Here is a 17,283-nt window from a genome sequence, read left to right as displayed (position 1 = left end):
AGAGAGAGAGAGAGAGAGAGAGAGAGAGAGAGGGAGGGAGAGAGAGGCTCCTTCTATTCAATTATTGCCTAGACTTTTCTCTCCAGAAGGATAGAAATGAGTTAATAAATGTCGAGAAACCTTAGAGGGAAAAGTACTCCAGTATTCTCCTCAGTATCACATCTCCTCTACTATCACATCCAATTTCAACAACGAATTTTCAGTCCTAGGGTTCCCTTACCATCTCAGCCTCATTAGCTAGCTTCAGTGAATACAATCCCATTTAAACCACAAATACTCAGGGCATGTATTTCCTGACTGCTGGCTCCAACTATACGGTGTTGCAATAGTTTGTACTGAGGCGGCCATCATCGCTTAAATTGAAACGAAACAAAACAAAACAACCTAGTAGAGAAGCTACTAATATGCAGTGCTCAGTACAGAGCTCCCCGCTACCCGCCCCAGGTCCCTGACTCTAGCAAAGTCCATAATGCCACACCCTTCCCATAAATACTCCACCCCTCCTAGTCTGTGGTGCCGGGGCTGGCGAGATGAAGGCTGAGAGGGAACTAGGTTAACACGGGGTGAGTTTTTTGAGGAGAGCAGCCAAATCTTGGAGAGGTTCCTTTTCTTCTCATCCAGCACAGTGACCCTCTCCCATCTCTCCGGAGTGGAATCCCTTTGAGCTTACTTAGGCTCTAGAAGGAGTAGACTTTCTGGGATTTAGACTTTCTGGGATTGGGTTGTTTCTTTCTCTTTCTCTCTAACCAAGTTCCTTTCTCCCCATTTCCTATTTCCACTTTTTAAAAAAGGGAGCTGGGAAGAAGGCTCTGGGCCACTGTGCTGTCCACCATCGTGAGAACCCCAACACAATGGTGAGTTAGTTACTTGTGAAGTGGGTCTTAAGGGGCAAGGAAAGCTAAAGGGGGAGAGAGAGAGAGAGAGAGGGAGGGAGGGAGGGGGAGGAGGATGGGAGGGGGAGGAGGATGGGAGGGAGAGAGGGAGGGGGAGAGAGAGAGGGGAAGGAAGGAGGGATGGAGAGAGGGGGGGAGGATGGGAGGGAGAGAGGGAGGGGGAGAGAGAGAGGGGAAAGGAAGGAGGGAGGGGGAGAGAAGGAGAGAGTAGTGGGAGACAAGTGGAAAAAGAGACAGGAAGGGACTTTTGATGTTGTTCTTCATTGTGCATATTGCTATTACCTTTCAAGGGTGGGGAACCTGCAGCCTTGAGGTTACATGTGGCCCTCTAGATCCTCAAGTACAGCCATTTGACTGAATCTAAACTTCACAGAACAAATTCCGTTAATAAAAGGATTTGTTCAGTAAAACTTGGATTCAGTTCGAAAGGCTGCACCCAAGGACCTAGAAGGCCACATGTGGCATCGAGGCTGAAGGTTCCCCACCCCTGAATTCTGGCGTTTGAGTGAATGAAGCTTCTTGATACTAGAAGGAGATAATCACTTCTCTGGATGTGGTCAGTAATGAAAAGGGAGTAATAGGATTGGTTGTTTCTTTTTTTTGAAAAATAATTTTTATTGATGTTTTCTATTTCTTACATGACCATAATATTCCATGTATGGTCCCCTCTTTACATCTCCCTAAGAGCTATCCCATAAAACAAATAGTGGTTTGTTTGGTTTTTAGAGAGGGGAAAAAAAAACAGCAGAACTGGTCGATAGATTGAGAAAGCCTCAAAACATGTGCAGTGCGTAACCTCTGTGGACCTCCCACTGCCACCAAGTTGTAGGTTGGGGGTGTCTTCTCATATCTCTTCATTTGAGTCCCACTTAATCTTTATGATTTTGTTATATTTACTTTTGATTCTTTGGTGAGTCGTTGTTTTTTCCATCCATGTCTTTTGGAAATCAAATTCCTCATTCTTGAATTTTCTAAACTCACATAGTTTATTACTGTTTCTCAATTGTGGACCATCAGTATATCTTATGCTGACCTCCCCCTCGTATGCAGTTCATTGCCTGAATATTACAAAATAAGACAAATTTCTCCCTGCTCCCAAAGTGAAGTAAATCACAATATAAGGAAAAAAAGGTCACATATGAGCGTCAGGGACTAGGTTCCCCTCTGGAGGAAATTTCCGAGCAAGTGTCATGGTCATGGTCATACTTTGGGTTTTCTTCAGTCTTATCGGATATGGAGTCAATATTTGGAATATTTTCATTCTTGGAGTAGAGACCAATGGAAAATATAGGCCAGAGGGGCTCTAAAAAGGACCTGGTGAATATATAGATGTAGCATCTACTGACTCTATATCATAAAACACTATGTCTCCCTCTCATAATCCAAAAAGATCTGTACTTTGTACAGTTTTACACTTCAGGGAATTCTGGTCCTAGGCATGGTACAGACTATCTACTTATTTTGTTCAGACTCAAAAGCCCGTATCCAATAGAAAAAGATGATGAAATCTCTCTGATTTTATTTACAGAGTTCTTACAAAACCAACATCCCAAGCAGAACTTTTTGCCACTGGCACCTCCCAAAACTGTCTTCCCATCATGAAGCTCTGAGTTGCTAGAACAGGACCACATAGATCAGATCTCTCTATAGTACAATGCAATTTCATCCGTGACACTCTTTCTCTCATTGTTTTCATATCTGTGGATAAGATAATTCCCGGATGGGCAGTTTCAGGATCCAGACCAATTTCCTCATGGAATTTGTTCTTGATTATTTTTCTCTGATTCAGGCTCCTCCTCAAGTGAGGCTGGAGCAATTTGAAGGACTGTGCTACTATGCACAGTTGGTGATTGGACCAGAGATTCTTCACAACAGAAATTTTCTGGCACTCAGAACATTTAAAACAAGTTGCATGAATGTACTGGAGGATACAATCTTTGAAGAAATTGTGACCACATTCTATAGATGTGGCACATGTGAAGAAATCTAGGCAGATAGAGCGGGTCACCTCTTCTGAAATACTTGAAATAAGATGTGAAGCCATGATTCTTTCTGATGCCTCTGATTTGGGTCTTTCCCTGTGTGGTTGTTTCCTTTCTTATGGGATTTAGCTTTCCAACACCTATCATTTCCTATAAAACATCTTTAGGTGACTAAATAGAAGGGAGAATGATGCCAGGTGACCAAGGATCTGAAATTCTTGTAGAAGAGAGAACAGAGTCTCCAAGGACACCATGTTGGAAGGTTGTAATCAACTGACAAAGTGTCATGAGAAGTCATGCGGCATAATGGAAGGTAGAGGCATTTACTGTATATGTGACCATGGTCAACTCATAACTTCTTTCAGCTTCAGTTTTCTCTTCTGTAAAATGAGTTTAATGACAGAGTTCTGAGCATCCAATGAAATCATTTTTCTAAGTTGTTTTTTCATTGAGCTTTAAAACACTATAGAAAAAGCCATCTAATATTGTATTTATTGAATACCGCCTCAGTACCTTGCTAAGAAACAAAAGCATAAGGAATATTTCCTGGCAATAAGAAGTTCAAAGTCTAGTTGTGTGAGGGATTGTCTGATGTTGGCTGCGTGCCATGTGGGGGTTGTGGCAAGATGGGGCAGGTGTGAGGGATTGTCTGATGTTGGCTACGTGCCATGTCGGGGTTGAGGCAAGATGGGACAGGTGTGAGGGAGTGTCTGATGTTGGCTGTGCCACGTGGGGGTGGGACGGCAAGGAGGAGGGGCTAGGAAGGTATATAAGGGGAGTAGGGATCAGAGCTCTTTGGCTGGTCGGGCTGGTCGGGTCGGGCTCCTGTTCTCTTGCTTTCCTGCTTGGTTTGCTGTGATGGTTTCCGAGTAAAGTTCGAGTGTTTGCACCTCCTGATCGGCTCGTCTCTAAGTTTATCCGGGTGGGCTCTGAAGACTGGTATGTGTGACCCTGGCAGCCTGGGGTGCACGGCGCGGCCGGCACATAGTTGGGTCCCCATCAGAGGTACAAATTGATATGCTGATCCCTATGAGATGAAGAATCACCATTCTGTGTGCCCGGTCTAGCTAGAGTGGCCAGTAGACTGCAGATGCTTTTGTGGCATTCGGAGTTGATCATTAGAATGACCAGTTAGGCTGGTACTGTCTTCTGCCGCCCCCCCCCCACTTCACACCTCTTGCAGTGCTTAACTGTTCTTCTATCCTGTGTCCACACTTCCTTTTCAGAAATCTTTCTGTCATGAAATCAGTACACATTAGCCTCATTCATGGTCTTGAATGGGGTCTTGATCTCAGTATGTGACTTAAAGTATTAACCCTCTCAGAGAGGTCTGCATTTTTATTGATTTTTAAAAGTATTTTTGGCTGTTTCTAGGTCTATTTTTGGCTGTTTTGGCATGCTTTACACTGTGGAAGAGACCGAGCAAGATGCTGTAGTAAAAGAGCTTGAAGTCAGCCAACCTGAATCCAAGTCTTGACTTTCCTGCTCACAAGCTGTGTGACCATAGACAAGTCACTTTGCCTCAGCTGCTCTTTTCTTATATGAAACATGATGGGGTTCAACCAGATTATCAGTTCTTAATTAATATTTGCCTAGTGGCTTAAGGTTTGCAAAGCAGTTTTACATATATCTGCTTGTTTAAACCCTATCTCCCGCCTTGATGACTTTCCTTAGACACTCTCATGTGCCAGGAATGCATTTCCTCCTAACCTCTCCTAATCTCTCTTCCTTTAAGATGTTCTTCAAACACCACCTTCTGCAGGAAGCCTTTCTTGATTTGAATGACTTCTAGCGCCTTCTCTCCCAAACTGCCTTGTAAACTGCCCTGTCTTTATTTGTATGTTTTCTCTTTATATGTAGTCTGTACATACTTAAGTAGCATATACCACCATTTCACTGCTCTCCCAGGGTTCTCCACTACCCTTAAGGGTATTGGGGATGTCTAGGCTTTCTGCAGACAGCTCCAGCCCCCACCAATGTTGTGCCCTCAATTGTAGGGGGGTGGTCCCCTGCACTCCAGTTCCATTTAGCCACTGCTAGATGAATTAGATTTGACAAAGAAATATTTAGTTCAAAGGCGAACAGCTTACCTTGGTTCCTTCCTTTAGAGAACAGTCCTGGTTCCAAGTCCAAACCCCTTCCCCCCACCCCAGACTTGATTCCCAGGCCTCCTGGCTTCTCTGGTCATCCTGGCCAGGTTAGCAGGCTGCAATGTCCCACCTGGAACCCTGAATCCAAGGTTGCCATGGCTTCAACTCCTGGGGCCAGTGTGGATCACCACTGGCACCTGAAACTAGGAAGGACAAACAACATAGAATACAAACGAACATCCCCAGGTCCATTTCTCAGAGCCTGCATTAAAGAGAGGGAGCTGGTGAGAGAAAGTTCTGCCCTTCTTACCAGGTCAGTTCGTGGAGTTTTCATTGTGGTAAACTAGAATATTCACCCTCTGGACAGAGGAGATATAAGACTGGCAGAAAAGAAAACAGTGGAAAGACAGTGAATGGTCCAGTCTTTTTTTTTTTTTTTTACTAATTAATTTTTAACATTCATTTTAAAAAATTGAGGGGAGATTTCCAAATTCTTTCCCTCACTCTCTTCTTCCCAAGCAATATATTAATTATACATATGAAATCATGCAAAACATATTTTCATATTAGCCATGTTGCAAAGAAAAAGTAAAGTGAAATAGTATGCTTTGATCTATACTCCCTCCCTCCATTTTAAAGATAAAAAAAAACCTCATTTGCCTCATAATATTGCACAGCTATTAAGTGTTTGAGGTGGAATTCAAGCCCAGGTCTAATGGTCTATTCAAGATTCCATGCTGTAGATCTCTAGCTCTAAAGTTCTGTCATTTTCTGCCATTCTGAGTAGGGATACTAATAGTTGCACACCTTGCTTCACACAGACCAGTTGTGGGGCACAAATGAAATCATGTATCTGAAAGTCCTTTGTACACCAAAAATCACCGAAACAATGGAAACTAGTAAGACAGTCGGCCATCAAGGAACCTATATTTTAGGAAGGGAGACAAGACATGTATGTAAATAACTGTAATATAAGGTAGGATGTAATCAGTGCCATGAGAAAAGAACCACAAAGTTCTACAGGCTCTGAGAGAAAGGAGAGATTACTTGTGGTTGGGCTTAGGAGCAAGAAACAGAGGTAATGAATAAGTTCAACATGGACCTTGAAGAATGAGTAGGACTTAGACAGATATGGAGTGGGGCAGGGAAGTAGGAAGGATGCTTCAGTCAGAGGGAACAGCATTAGCAAAGACACAGAAGTGGAAAAAAACCAACAACCCAGAACTGCATGATCTCCAAGTTGGAAGGGACCCCAGAGGCCATCTAACTCAATCTTTGCTGGGGCCTGACCTTTTCCCTACACTATCAGCAAATCTCACAGGGATTTGGGAACTTTGGGAGGAAAGGGTCTGTTCCATATTAGGATATATAAGAGAGAAAGAGGAAAGCAGAGCATAGTCAGACATGTATCCTAGATTTGGGAAGAGTAAGTTTTAAAGCAGTTCAGAGAAAAAGATAGTATGCTCTCCTGGTTGAAAATTCCATGGCATTTGTCAGGCCTTAAGGGATGGGAAGTTCTCAAGAATGAAATTATGAAAACATAAAAAGAGAAGGAATTCCATGGGAGAGGAAAAGGGGGAAGTAGTCAAAAGAGAATGATGTAGATGGACTGGAAACTCCTTAATTTAGAGATGTACAGAATTATTAAGAGATTAGTAAGAGATGTACAGAATATTGAGAAAAGTATGGTGTAGTAATAGTGGCAGCAGCCACCATTGTTATAATAATAATAATGATAATCATAAAAAACTAGCATTCATATAGTACTTTAAGGTTTGCAAAACATTCTACAGATATTATCTCATTTTATCCTCACAGAAACCCTGGGAGGTAGACGTTACTGTTATTTATTTTACAGTTGAAGAAACTAGGGAAGACTGAGGTTAATTGATTTGTCCAGGTCTTCCTGATGTCAGGCTCAGTGCTCTATCCGCTGTACCACCTACCTCCTTGAGAAGGTCAGAGTGGGTAGAGGATGAAAGGGGGCTTATTGGAGTATAATGACAGTAAGCAACTTAAGCCAGCGGTTAAGAGTGGAGCTGGGCTGCCAGCTGAGCATTAAGTTCCGAGGTTAAGCCAGGACCTATAGTTGCCAGGATGATCTGGGGGAATTGTAAAGAGGCCAGAGGAGCCACAAGACTGAAAGCTGAGAAATGGTGTTATAGACTTAGGGAATATGTGCATAAGGAAGAGCACAGGCCCCAGGGAGATGGAGGAGGGCAGTTGATAGGCATCCAGCCCCAGAAACCATGAGAAGAAAAAATGAGCCTGGGATTGGACTAGTTGGTGCTGTGAGTTTACTAGAACTATGAATAAACCTGGGAGGTGGGGAGGGAGGGAGGGAAGAGAGGGATGGGAAGCTCACTATAAGTGGGATAACTCTTGCTTTGCTAAAGGAACTAAAATTCTAGTCCTTTCCCTGTTCTTTACATGGCGATAATGAATCTGTTGTATATTTAATGCCTGTGATGCTTGATGCTTACGGGGGAGGAGAAGCACCTTAGCGGAAAACTAAAAATCAGTCAAATTCAAATGTTCCTATCACCTAAGCCATCATTTTGTTATTAATGAGAAGCTTCCAAGATTGAACTTGGGCCATTTGAGTCCAGAGTTGTGATTCTGTACCTTGGCAGCTAAGAAGCAAAATGAATAGAGTGCTGGGCCTAGAGTCAGGAAGACTCATATTCCAGAATTCAAATCTGGCCCCAGGCACTTACTAGCTGTAAGTGGGCAAGTCGCTTAACCCTGTTTGCTTCAGTTCGCCATCTGTAAAATGAGCTGGAGAAGGAAATGACAAACTGCTCCAGTATCTCTGCCAAGAAAACCCCAAATGGAGTCACGAAGAGTTGGATCTGACTGAAAATGGCTGAACAACAACAGCAAAGTCCTAGCTTACGTGTATTACTCCTTTTTATTTCTAGGTTTGTTTTTGTTTTTAAATTAGCATGTTTAAGAGCATTTACATGCTGTAATTGATTTCCTTTATAGTCTTTTAAGTTTTATTTAATGCATTTAAAAACATCGTTCTGAAAAAATGGTCCATAGGTTCTACCAAACTGCCTAAGGGGTCCACAATGCAGAAAAGGTTAAGAATCTTTGGTTTGGAGTTAAGGAGTAGAGAACAGGTGATGATGTTTGGAGGTGTGGATTAAGGGGAAAGAGGAAGCTCAAGATGTGTGGTCTTGATTTTCTTTGTATAGTAGGTCTTCTGCTGAAAGACAGTGGTCTGGGAGTGATGTGGGGGGTATGAAGAGAGAAGATAAAGTTTGGGATAGTCATAGAGAAGAGCTTGAGAGAAACTCAATCAAGAAGGAGTAGTGGAATTTCTCTGTATTAGTGGGAGCCCAGCAGAGATGAGATAACCTGAGTTCATGGTGGACCCAGCTGACATGGTTACATGTCTGCCTCCAGCAGGGCTGAACAACATGTTGGTAAGGGCAGAATGCTACTGCTATCATAGATTTCGTGTCCCATGCCTGGAAGCATTGGATATCTCAGCTTCTGAAGTCTACCTCCCTGACCTAATATTCTCATCCTCCCTAGGGGCCTTGGGTGTCCCATCAAGGCTTACCCTTCCTGAATGGTTCTCCATGCTTCCCCTAGTTGCTCAGAGTCTGTTAGGTCATGCTTTGTTTTCTTCCTTTTCTACCTCCCAACCCAGCTGATTCATGAGTTCAAATCCTACCTCAGATACTTCCTGGTTGTGTGACTCTGAGCAAGTCATTTAACCTCTTTGTGCCTCAGTTTCCTCATCTGTAAAATGAAGGGTGCTTTATGAGACCAAGGCCAAGTAACAAACATTAGGAGCATAATTCACAATATCTTTGACAAATTTGTGCATACATCTACAAGTTAGTCCTGTATGTATTCTGTATTCTCAACATTAGTTTGTGTTTAATTCTATGTTGCTTTGTATATATTCCTTTATCTTTTCTAGTGTTCTCCACACCTGACTGTCCCTGGGGGAAGACATTGCATCTGCTGGTTCTTTTGTATCTCTTATGGTCTAGAACAGGGGTTCTGGACATGATGGGTACTCAAAAAAGTTGGTGACTTTGTTCTTGCAGAATGATATCCTGCCAAGTCCCAGCATGAAAGGCCAAGGCAAGAAGCGGAATGGACAGGCCCAGCATCACAGCCACGGCATAAAAGACATCCCACAGCTTGCCTACAGCATAACAGATGTCCCACCCTGGTACCTCTGCATCTTTCTAGGGATTCAGGTAAGAACATAAGGCTGAAAAAAACCCAAAACCAACCCTGGAATTCAACATTGAAAAAACCTGATCTTTAACTGACATGATTTTTTTTTGGACTTGTTTGACCATTCTAAAAACTTAACTGGTCTGAGAATCTAGACACAGCTACAAACTCAGGCTTGGTCAACACTGGTCTAATATATCGTAGTGTTCTTGAGTAATAAGCAAAGCCATCATTCTGTCTTGCTGTCACAGAAACAATATCTGATTGCCATTTGTTTGCCCTTCCCTGACCATGACAACTTTGGGTGACTTTTGAGAGCTCTGGGAACGTGACTGAAGGTGGAGATGGGGTTGTGGTTGGCACAGTTGCTAGAGGGTTAGGCCTGGAATCGGCAAGACCCAAGTTCATATCCTTTCCTGTCTCAGACACTTCCTAGCTGTCTGGCCCTGGCAAGTCACTTAACCTCTCAGTCTCAATCAACCAAGCAATCAATCAATAAACATTTATTAAACTCCCACCATGTGCCAGGTACTGTGTGCCCCAGTTTCCTCATCTGCAAAAAGGCACTTGCCAACTGGGGCTGTGAGATTCAAATAAGATAACATGAAAAGCACTTTGCTAACCTTAAAGTGCTAAAGATGATGATGATGATGATGATGATGATGATGATGATGATGGCTAAATGGAGCACAAAGTGGCTTGGCAACAGAGTGGAAGGAGGGATCGCCATACCTGAGCCTGCTTTCTGAAGTGGTTCAATTTCCATGTGGTGCTTGTGAGGCTAGGATTGAGGACTGAATGTCTATATGGACCAATTAGCTTTGCTCAGGAAAAACAAATGATGGCCCAGAGTGCTCCCTGAATTCTAGCTGACCAGCAAGTCAGCAGATGCTAGCTGAAGGTCTTTAGTCAATTGAGGTTTCTCAATTTGACTCACTGCCATCACTAGGAAAACAGTGCCAAGTGGATGTTCCTCTGATATGGTTTTTAGAATCTTCTTTTTTTTTTTTGTATATGAAGGAAGTAAGGGAGGAGACAAGCATTCATTAAGCCCCTACAGTGCCAGATGCTGTTCTTATATTACCTCATTTTACCTTTATCTTCATAATAATCCTGGAAGGCAGGTTCTATTATTATCTCCATTTTACATTTGAGGAAATTGAGGCAAACTGAGTCAAAGTAACTTGCCTAGGGTCACATAACTAATAAGTATCTGAGGCTGGATTTGAACTCAGGTCTTCCTGACTGCAGGCCCAGCTCTCTCTATCTACCTCTACCTAGCTAGAGATCCCAGGTGAGGAAATCCTCCAGGAGGTAAAAGTCCCTCAGTCTGCATTCCCACATTGGAATCCATTGTAATCATTTCTCAATGCTGGGAAATGAGGGCAGATCACAGCAAACAGCTGGAAAGGTTCCAGGTAGACAGTGGTCAGCATTGGGAAATGTGGTGATGGGAAGAAATAGGTTGACCTGTTAGTCTCCAGGTTCTGGCCATCCCTGACTTCATCGATCCTTGTTATTGATTGGTGGGGTCTAACTCTACATGACCCCATGGATCACATTGTATGTGGAGTTTTCTTGGCAAAGATGCTGGAGTGGTTTGCCATTTCCTTCTCCAGAGGATTAAGGCAACTAGAGATTAGGTGACTTGCCCAGGGACACACAGCTAGTAAGTATCTGAGGCTGGATTTGAACTCAGGTCTTCCTGACTCCAGGCCCAGTGCTCTATCCACTGAGCCACCTAGCTGCCTCTTGTCCTATCCTACCCACCAACTAAACCTTGGTTTTGACAGCACCTATTATGTCCACGGGAAGGGAGTAGTACTAGGTTGTTCATCATTCTCTTCTCTCTTCCTGCAGCATTATCTCACAGCCCTGGGTGGCCTTGTGGCTGTGCCTCTCATCCTGTCCAAGGGCCTGTGCCTGCAGCATGACCCCGTGACCCAGAGCTACCTTATCAGCACCATGTTCTTTGTCTCTGGCATCTGCACTCTCCTTCAGGTCCTTTTAGGGGTCAGGTAGGCCAACACTTCCCTACAAGAGCCCACAGGCCTGCCTTCATCCCCGGGGGCAGGCACAGGGTATGTACGCTTGGCTCGGGCACTCAGGAGAACAGTAAAATGAGTTCTTCCTACCAAAGCCCTCTGCAAGACTGTGAGGTGGAACATTAGCTCCTTGAAGGCAGGCATTGTCTCACTTTTCATGTTTGCATTTTTAGTACCTGGCACATAATAGGTACTTAATAAATGGTCATTGATTGATTTTGTGCCTTTCCACATCCTCTATGTTCCTACTGTTGAGACATCTCCCTTCCCAGGGCTTCAGGGACCCCAAGCTTCCCAGAGCTTCATCACAACCCATTCCTAGAACCAGAAAAAGGCAAAATGCTGCTTCAATTGGTCTTCCTCTTACACATCTTCCCATGCCCAGTGTGAGTTGCTAACCCCTCCCCCCCATACTCTACTTTGAGGATAGGACCTGGGAGCAAATTCAACTGATAGAACTCAGGTAAGCAGTATTAATCAATGGATAAACCATCATTTATTAAGTATCCACTATTTACTGATGATAGAAATATACAGAATGAAACAATCCCTAGACCCGGTCCCATTTCATGTAACTAGCACTATTGCTCATGCCCATCCTGGAATACAATGTTTAGAGGTGCTAAAGTGACCAAATGAGGACTCCAGACCAAAACTAGTACCCTTGGACACCTCCTCCTCAGCCCCTAAACATACTACGGTGACAACTCAGAGGGAGAAGGCAAAAGGGGAAGAAGGTTATATCCTCTGGCTTCTCTCTCTCCTTAGCAGTCATTCTGCCCTCAATTTTCAGTCTCTCCTCTGACTGCATCCTTCTGGGATACTCCCCCAGCTAAACCTCCAGGATAAGTTGCATCCCTGAAAGGTGACTGCTATTCCCTAGCTATTACTACCAAGTTCTAGTGTATGGGATCCCATATTATTAAAACTATCACCCACAAACCCCCACTAGTGTGCTTACCTTTAATTATCAGTAAACAGCAAGCATAAGACATCCTCCCCATCCACATCCCTGTCCCCCAAATCTAGGGTGCTCCCTACTACAAATATAGGCAGTATCAGTGGGAAAAGCAGGTACATGTGTAGAGTATATGGGTAATGAGGCACACACTTTTTTTCTTTTTTTTCTTCTTTTTTTGAGGCACACACATTAGGAATAGATGTGGCTAAGGCAACTGAACCCTTGATACAGTAGGAGTAGGCGTAATTTCCACTTTGCATGATGTCCTTGCCCTTCTCTCCCCTGGGTACAGCATTGTACCAGGCAGATTGCTCCACTGCTAGTCTGAGCTTTCTCCTCAATGGGAAGCTTTAGTCTTCACCACCTCAAGCTTCAGACTCAGTTGCAGTCTTCAGTTGGGCTACTGCTATGTGCTTTTAGAAAGTGTAGACACCCTTGCCCTAAGACTGGCAGAAACTTCTTAGTTCTACCCTCTTTAGGGTCTACTGCCTCTAAGGCAGTAGGAAGAGAGAGCAAGGTTATCCTGACAAGCTAATGCTCTGAGGTTTAACCTTTCCTTTTAGTCATTCTTCCCAGGACAATCCTGGGTGGTCCCTCAGTAAGAGAAGTCACTCTAACATATGGCGATTACTCCATACATTTCCCAAATCTTCGTCTCTGCAGGCCATAACCAGGCAATGGTCATTTGCCTAATCATCAAGCAGCTTTGGAGTTCAGGGTTCCCCAGTTTTTTAAATTGTTAAGTTTCTCTTTTTGGGAAATACAGGTGGGTGGGGTGGAGTTGGGGGGGGGAGGGAAGGTTCAGAGGCAATCTATACCCTGGGGTCAATTTCATTGACTACTAGCTACTCAGCTGCTCTCTTGGTCTTCCTCTATAAAGATGAGCTGCTCAAAAGCTCATATCCTTTATAAATTGCAAATGAGCCAGCTCAAAGTTTTATATTATTTACTAGGTAAAAAACAACCCATTCAAATAAAAAAAGGCCACTCTCTTATATCAACAAACATTTATTAAGGGCCAACTATGTACCTAGCACTGTGCTCAGTATTAGAGATCCAGTGAAGATATGAACCAGTTCCCTTCTTCAAGGAACTTATATTTTATTGGGAGGCGGGCCAGGGGAGGAACACAATAGTTTGGTACAAGGGGAAAAGCATTGGAGCTGGGTTCAAATCCTGGCTTTACTATTTACTACCTGTATAACTTAGGGTAAGTCACTCCCCCTCAATTTACCTCAGTTTCCTTACTTGTTAAATGAGGGAGTTGGAGCAGATGACATGGAAGGCCCCTTCTAATTTGAAGGCTATAATCCTAAATACACAGGTTAAAAAAATACAAGTTATTTTGAGAAGGAAGAGAACGTCAACAAAGTGCTTAGCTCAGTATCTGGTGCATACTAGGCCCCTAATAAATGCTGGTTGACTTAAAAGTAGGAAGGTTTAAGGGGACTTTCTAGAAGAGATGGCACTTGAGTTGAGTCTTGAAGCAAGATAAGGATTCAGAGAAGTGGAGGTGAAGAGAGAGTGTATTCTAAGCATGGGAGACTGCTTCCATGAAGATATAGAAATGGAAGAGGGAAATGCTGACAGTAGCTCACTTTGGTTGGAATGTGAAGTGTGAGAAGGGGCATGACCTTCAATAAGCCTATAGAAGCAGGTTGGAGCCAAACTGTGGAAGGCCTTAAATGGTAGGCCAAAGAATTCAGACTTTCTCCTAGAAGCAGTTAGTAGCCACTGAAGACTTCTGAGCAAGGCAATCTTCTCACAGAAGCCCAGATCTCGGGATTGGAAGGGATGTCAGAGGTCATCTCAGCATCTTCAGCCTGGTTCTGATTCCCTCTACACCTCATTGCCTTTCCATTTTTGGATAGCTCTAGTCGTAAGGATGTTGTCCTTCGTATTGTGCCTACAGTTTTTGCCTGTTGCTTCCAGTTTTGTCCCTTACAAGCCAAGGAGAACAAGTCTAGTCTCTTTTTCCATAGGACAGTCTTTCTAGTGCTTGAAGACAGCTTTCACCTTTCTCCAAATTCTTGTCCTCAGACTAAACATCCCTAGTCTCTTCAAAGGGCTCTTTTTGAATGGCCTCATCATCTTTGTTGCTTCCTTTTGTGTGAATTCCAGCTTGTCAAAGGTTAAAGAAAGCACTCAGAACTCACCCTCATGTTCTAGATGTGATCTGAGAAAGAGAATGTGTCAGTACCCCTGGTATTTGTATGCCTCTTTTCTCCCAAGTTTTTCAGCATACACACTGTCTTTTTACTGTGAATCATTGCTTCCTTATCTTTTTAAAATCTGCCAGTCCTTTGTTCCATCCTTCTAGAATCTCGTGCACAGCTGTCTTTGATGAAAACTAGCTAATCTGTGTGACTGTATTAATGGAGGGAGATAGTCCTCATTCAGCACTCACCCTCCCCTCCCAGATACCAATATATATATTTTAACGCTGGCCTTCTGGAGAATAAAAACATAGAATCTCAGAACTCTGAAATTGTCTAGATCAGACATGTGAAAGTCAACTAGAAACTGATCCCTGCGTTCTACACGTTGACATAGAAAACCACAAATAAACATTACATATGTTCTATTTTTATTTATTTTTGTTAAATATTTCCCAATTACATTTTAATTTTGGGGAGGAGGACTAGAGGACCTATTAACTATGGGTTTGACATGTCTGGTCTAAACCAAAGTCCTGTCTGATGGTTTAGAGGGGACCTCAACAGTAGGGCAGAATAATCCCAGTGTGCCAGGGTCCCACAGCTACTGACTGTGAAGGTCCTCAGCACAGATACTTTGGGTTTTTGGGGGTTTTTTTTGTTTTTTTTTAGGGTAATTTTTATTTATTTTTCTGTTTTCAACATTTACTTCCACAAGATTTTGAGTTCCAAATTTTCACCCCATCTCGCCCCTCCCCCCAACCCAAGATGGCATGCATTCTGAATACCTCTAGTCTGCCTTCCCTTCTATCTCTCCCGCCTCTTCTCTTATCCCCTTCCCCTTCAATTTTCCTGTAGGGCAGGATGGATTTCTGTACCCCATTTCCTGTATTTCTTATTTCCCAGTTACATGTGAAAACATTTTTTTAAACATGTGTTTTTAAAACTTTGGGGTCCAAATTTTCTCCCTTTCTCCCTCCCCACCCACCCTCATTGAGAAGGCAAGCAACTAAATATAGGTTATATATATGTGTAGTTAATGCAAAACACTTCCATAGTAGATATGCTGTGAAAACTAACTCTATTTCCCTTAATCCTATCCCGCCCACCCATTTGTTCTGTTCTTTCTTTTGACCCTGACCCTCCTCAGAAGTACTTGCTTCCAATTACCCCCTTTCCCAATCTGCCCTCCTCTCTATCATCCCCCTACTCCCTTGTCCCCTTCCCTCCCCCCATTTTCCTGTAGGGTAAGACAGAGCTATATACCCAATTGAGTGCAGCACAGATACTTTGAAGAGAATAGGGATGTACTCAAAATGTATCGTCAAGGATGTGTTACTCACTTTGTAACATCTCTTGAATACTGCCCAGTACTTTGATATTCCTTGTCTAAGTAAGACTTAGCTTGCAACATAGCTTGATTTATAAAGTCATTCTAGGAATTGATATGACATAGAACACAGACACGAAAACAGAGGGAAAGTCACCAGGCTCCCCCATGGTTGTACTACTCTGACATGAAGAGGTCTCACTTTATTCTCTTTTTATTCCTCCTTTTGACAGTCCTGCTAACACAGTGTGATAGTCAGTTTATGAACACCAATTTGGACCCAACTCTTTGCTCTAAAGTGCAGCTACTGTGGAAGAGAGGCTTGTGTCCTCGCTAGGGCTGTTGTCTGGCTGTCAGTTGCTGCCTTCCTGCCCCGACAGCTCAATTGTTCTGCCTTTTTGAATGTGCTAACATTGCATTTGGTTGGATTTCCCTCACAAATTTGGGTGCGGATATTCTCTTTAGTTGACTAGACGGAATATGCAGATCATAATGGAAATAGTAGTTTTGTTTTGTTTGGGGTTTTTTTTGCTTTTTTTTGGTGAGGCGGTTGGAGTTAAGTGACTTGCTCAGATCACACAGCTAGTAAGTGTTAAGTGTCTGAGGCTGGATTTGAACTCAAGTCCTCCTGACTCCAAGGCCAGAGCTCTATTCACTGTGCTCCTGGCTGCCCCCCCCCTTTTTTTTTGGTAATTGGGGTTAAGTGTCTTGTCACACAGCTAGTAAGTGTCCAGTGTTTGGTCTGAGGCCAGATGTGAACTCAGTTCCTCCTGACTTCAGGGAATAGTAGCTTTTGATAGGAAGATGTGAATGAAAGAGCAGACAGATGCTGCTGTTAGGGACTTAGGTTGAAGATATTTTAAGATTAGATCTTCAAGAGACAGGAAAAACAACAGGTCTGGAAAGGTAGATGATAGAGAGCTAGAAGAAATGGGCTTTGTCTGTTGAGAAAATGTTTATTTTATCATTAAACTGAGTAATTGGTGTCAGCTTAAATTGTTTATGTGAGTCAGTGTTGGGACTATAGGTGGGGTGGAGTGCTGTGGACAAAGCATCGGGACTGATAACATCTGGGTCATCAGGAATCAGGAAGCCATAGACGCCAAAGTACAAAGCAATATTTGTGCTTAAATTTAAATTCATTCAACAAGTATTTTCTATTTATCCCTTTATATATTTGTTGTTATTACAACACAAGACTTTTCATAGCACTGGGCTAGAGGTGAACGGGCATATTTATTGATAAATACCTGGAGAGATGGGGGTGGGGACAGATAAAAAAGGGTCATAGAAAAATAGGGTACAAAAGGTTCCTAGTTCCTAGTTCCATAGTTCATAGTTCCTAGTCATCCCTCAGCTTCAGACTGGGCCTGTCTCATGAACCAAACCAAGTAACTTCCCTTCTTATTTCACCCACATGCCTTAAAAAGAGAAGGTCTTCTATCATTCTGGAGCCAAGGCCCACCAACCCTGACCCTGATGGAAGAAAGGCAAAGCCTAGAGATCCTGGGCAGCTTTCATGGGAAATGAGAGGAAGGAGGGAGATACAGTTGGTCACCAGGGCACTTCCCACTCCCCCACTCCAGGAGCCACAGACACTATCAGGAAACAGGCCAAGAAGGA

General features: G+C 43.2%; 1 protein-coding gene across 5 annotated transcripts in view; it reads left to right on the top strand.

Moving 5' to 3' along the window:
- The first annotated feature begins 454 nt into the window (after positions 1-454).
- Positions 455-17,283, top strand: part of LOC114028087 (solute carrier family 23 member 2-like) — a 42,739-nt gene continuing 25,910 nt past the window's right edge. The window contains exons 1-5 of one of the 5 annotated variants that reach the window (XM_027842291.1): positions 456-563; positions 792-854; positions 3,043-3,188; positions 9,033-9,188; positions 11,029-11,186. In XM_027842291.1, the coding sequence (XP_027698092.1) occupies positions 9,057-9,188; positions 11,029-11,186 (290 nt within the window). In that variant the 5' untranslated portion in view covers positions 456-563; positions 792-854; positions 3,043-3,188; positions 9,033-9,056. The other 4 variants (XM_027842293.1, XM_027842289.1, XM_027842292.1 and 1 more) reach the window with 4 other exon arrangements.

This window comes from Vombatus ursinus, unplaced genomic scaffold, assembly GCF_900497805.2.
Source record: "Vombatus ursinus unplaced genomic scaffold, bare-nosed wombat genome assembly UNPS02014870.1, whole genome shotgun sequence".
NCBI classification, from domain to species: Eukaryota; Metazoa; Chordata; class Mammalia; order Diprotodontia; family Vombatidae; genus Vombatus; species Vombatus ursinus.
The sequence above is the reverse complement of the archived record's forward strand: the minus strand, read 5'-3'. Positions and strand labels throughout refer to the sequence as shown.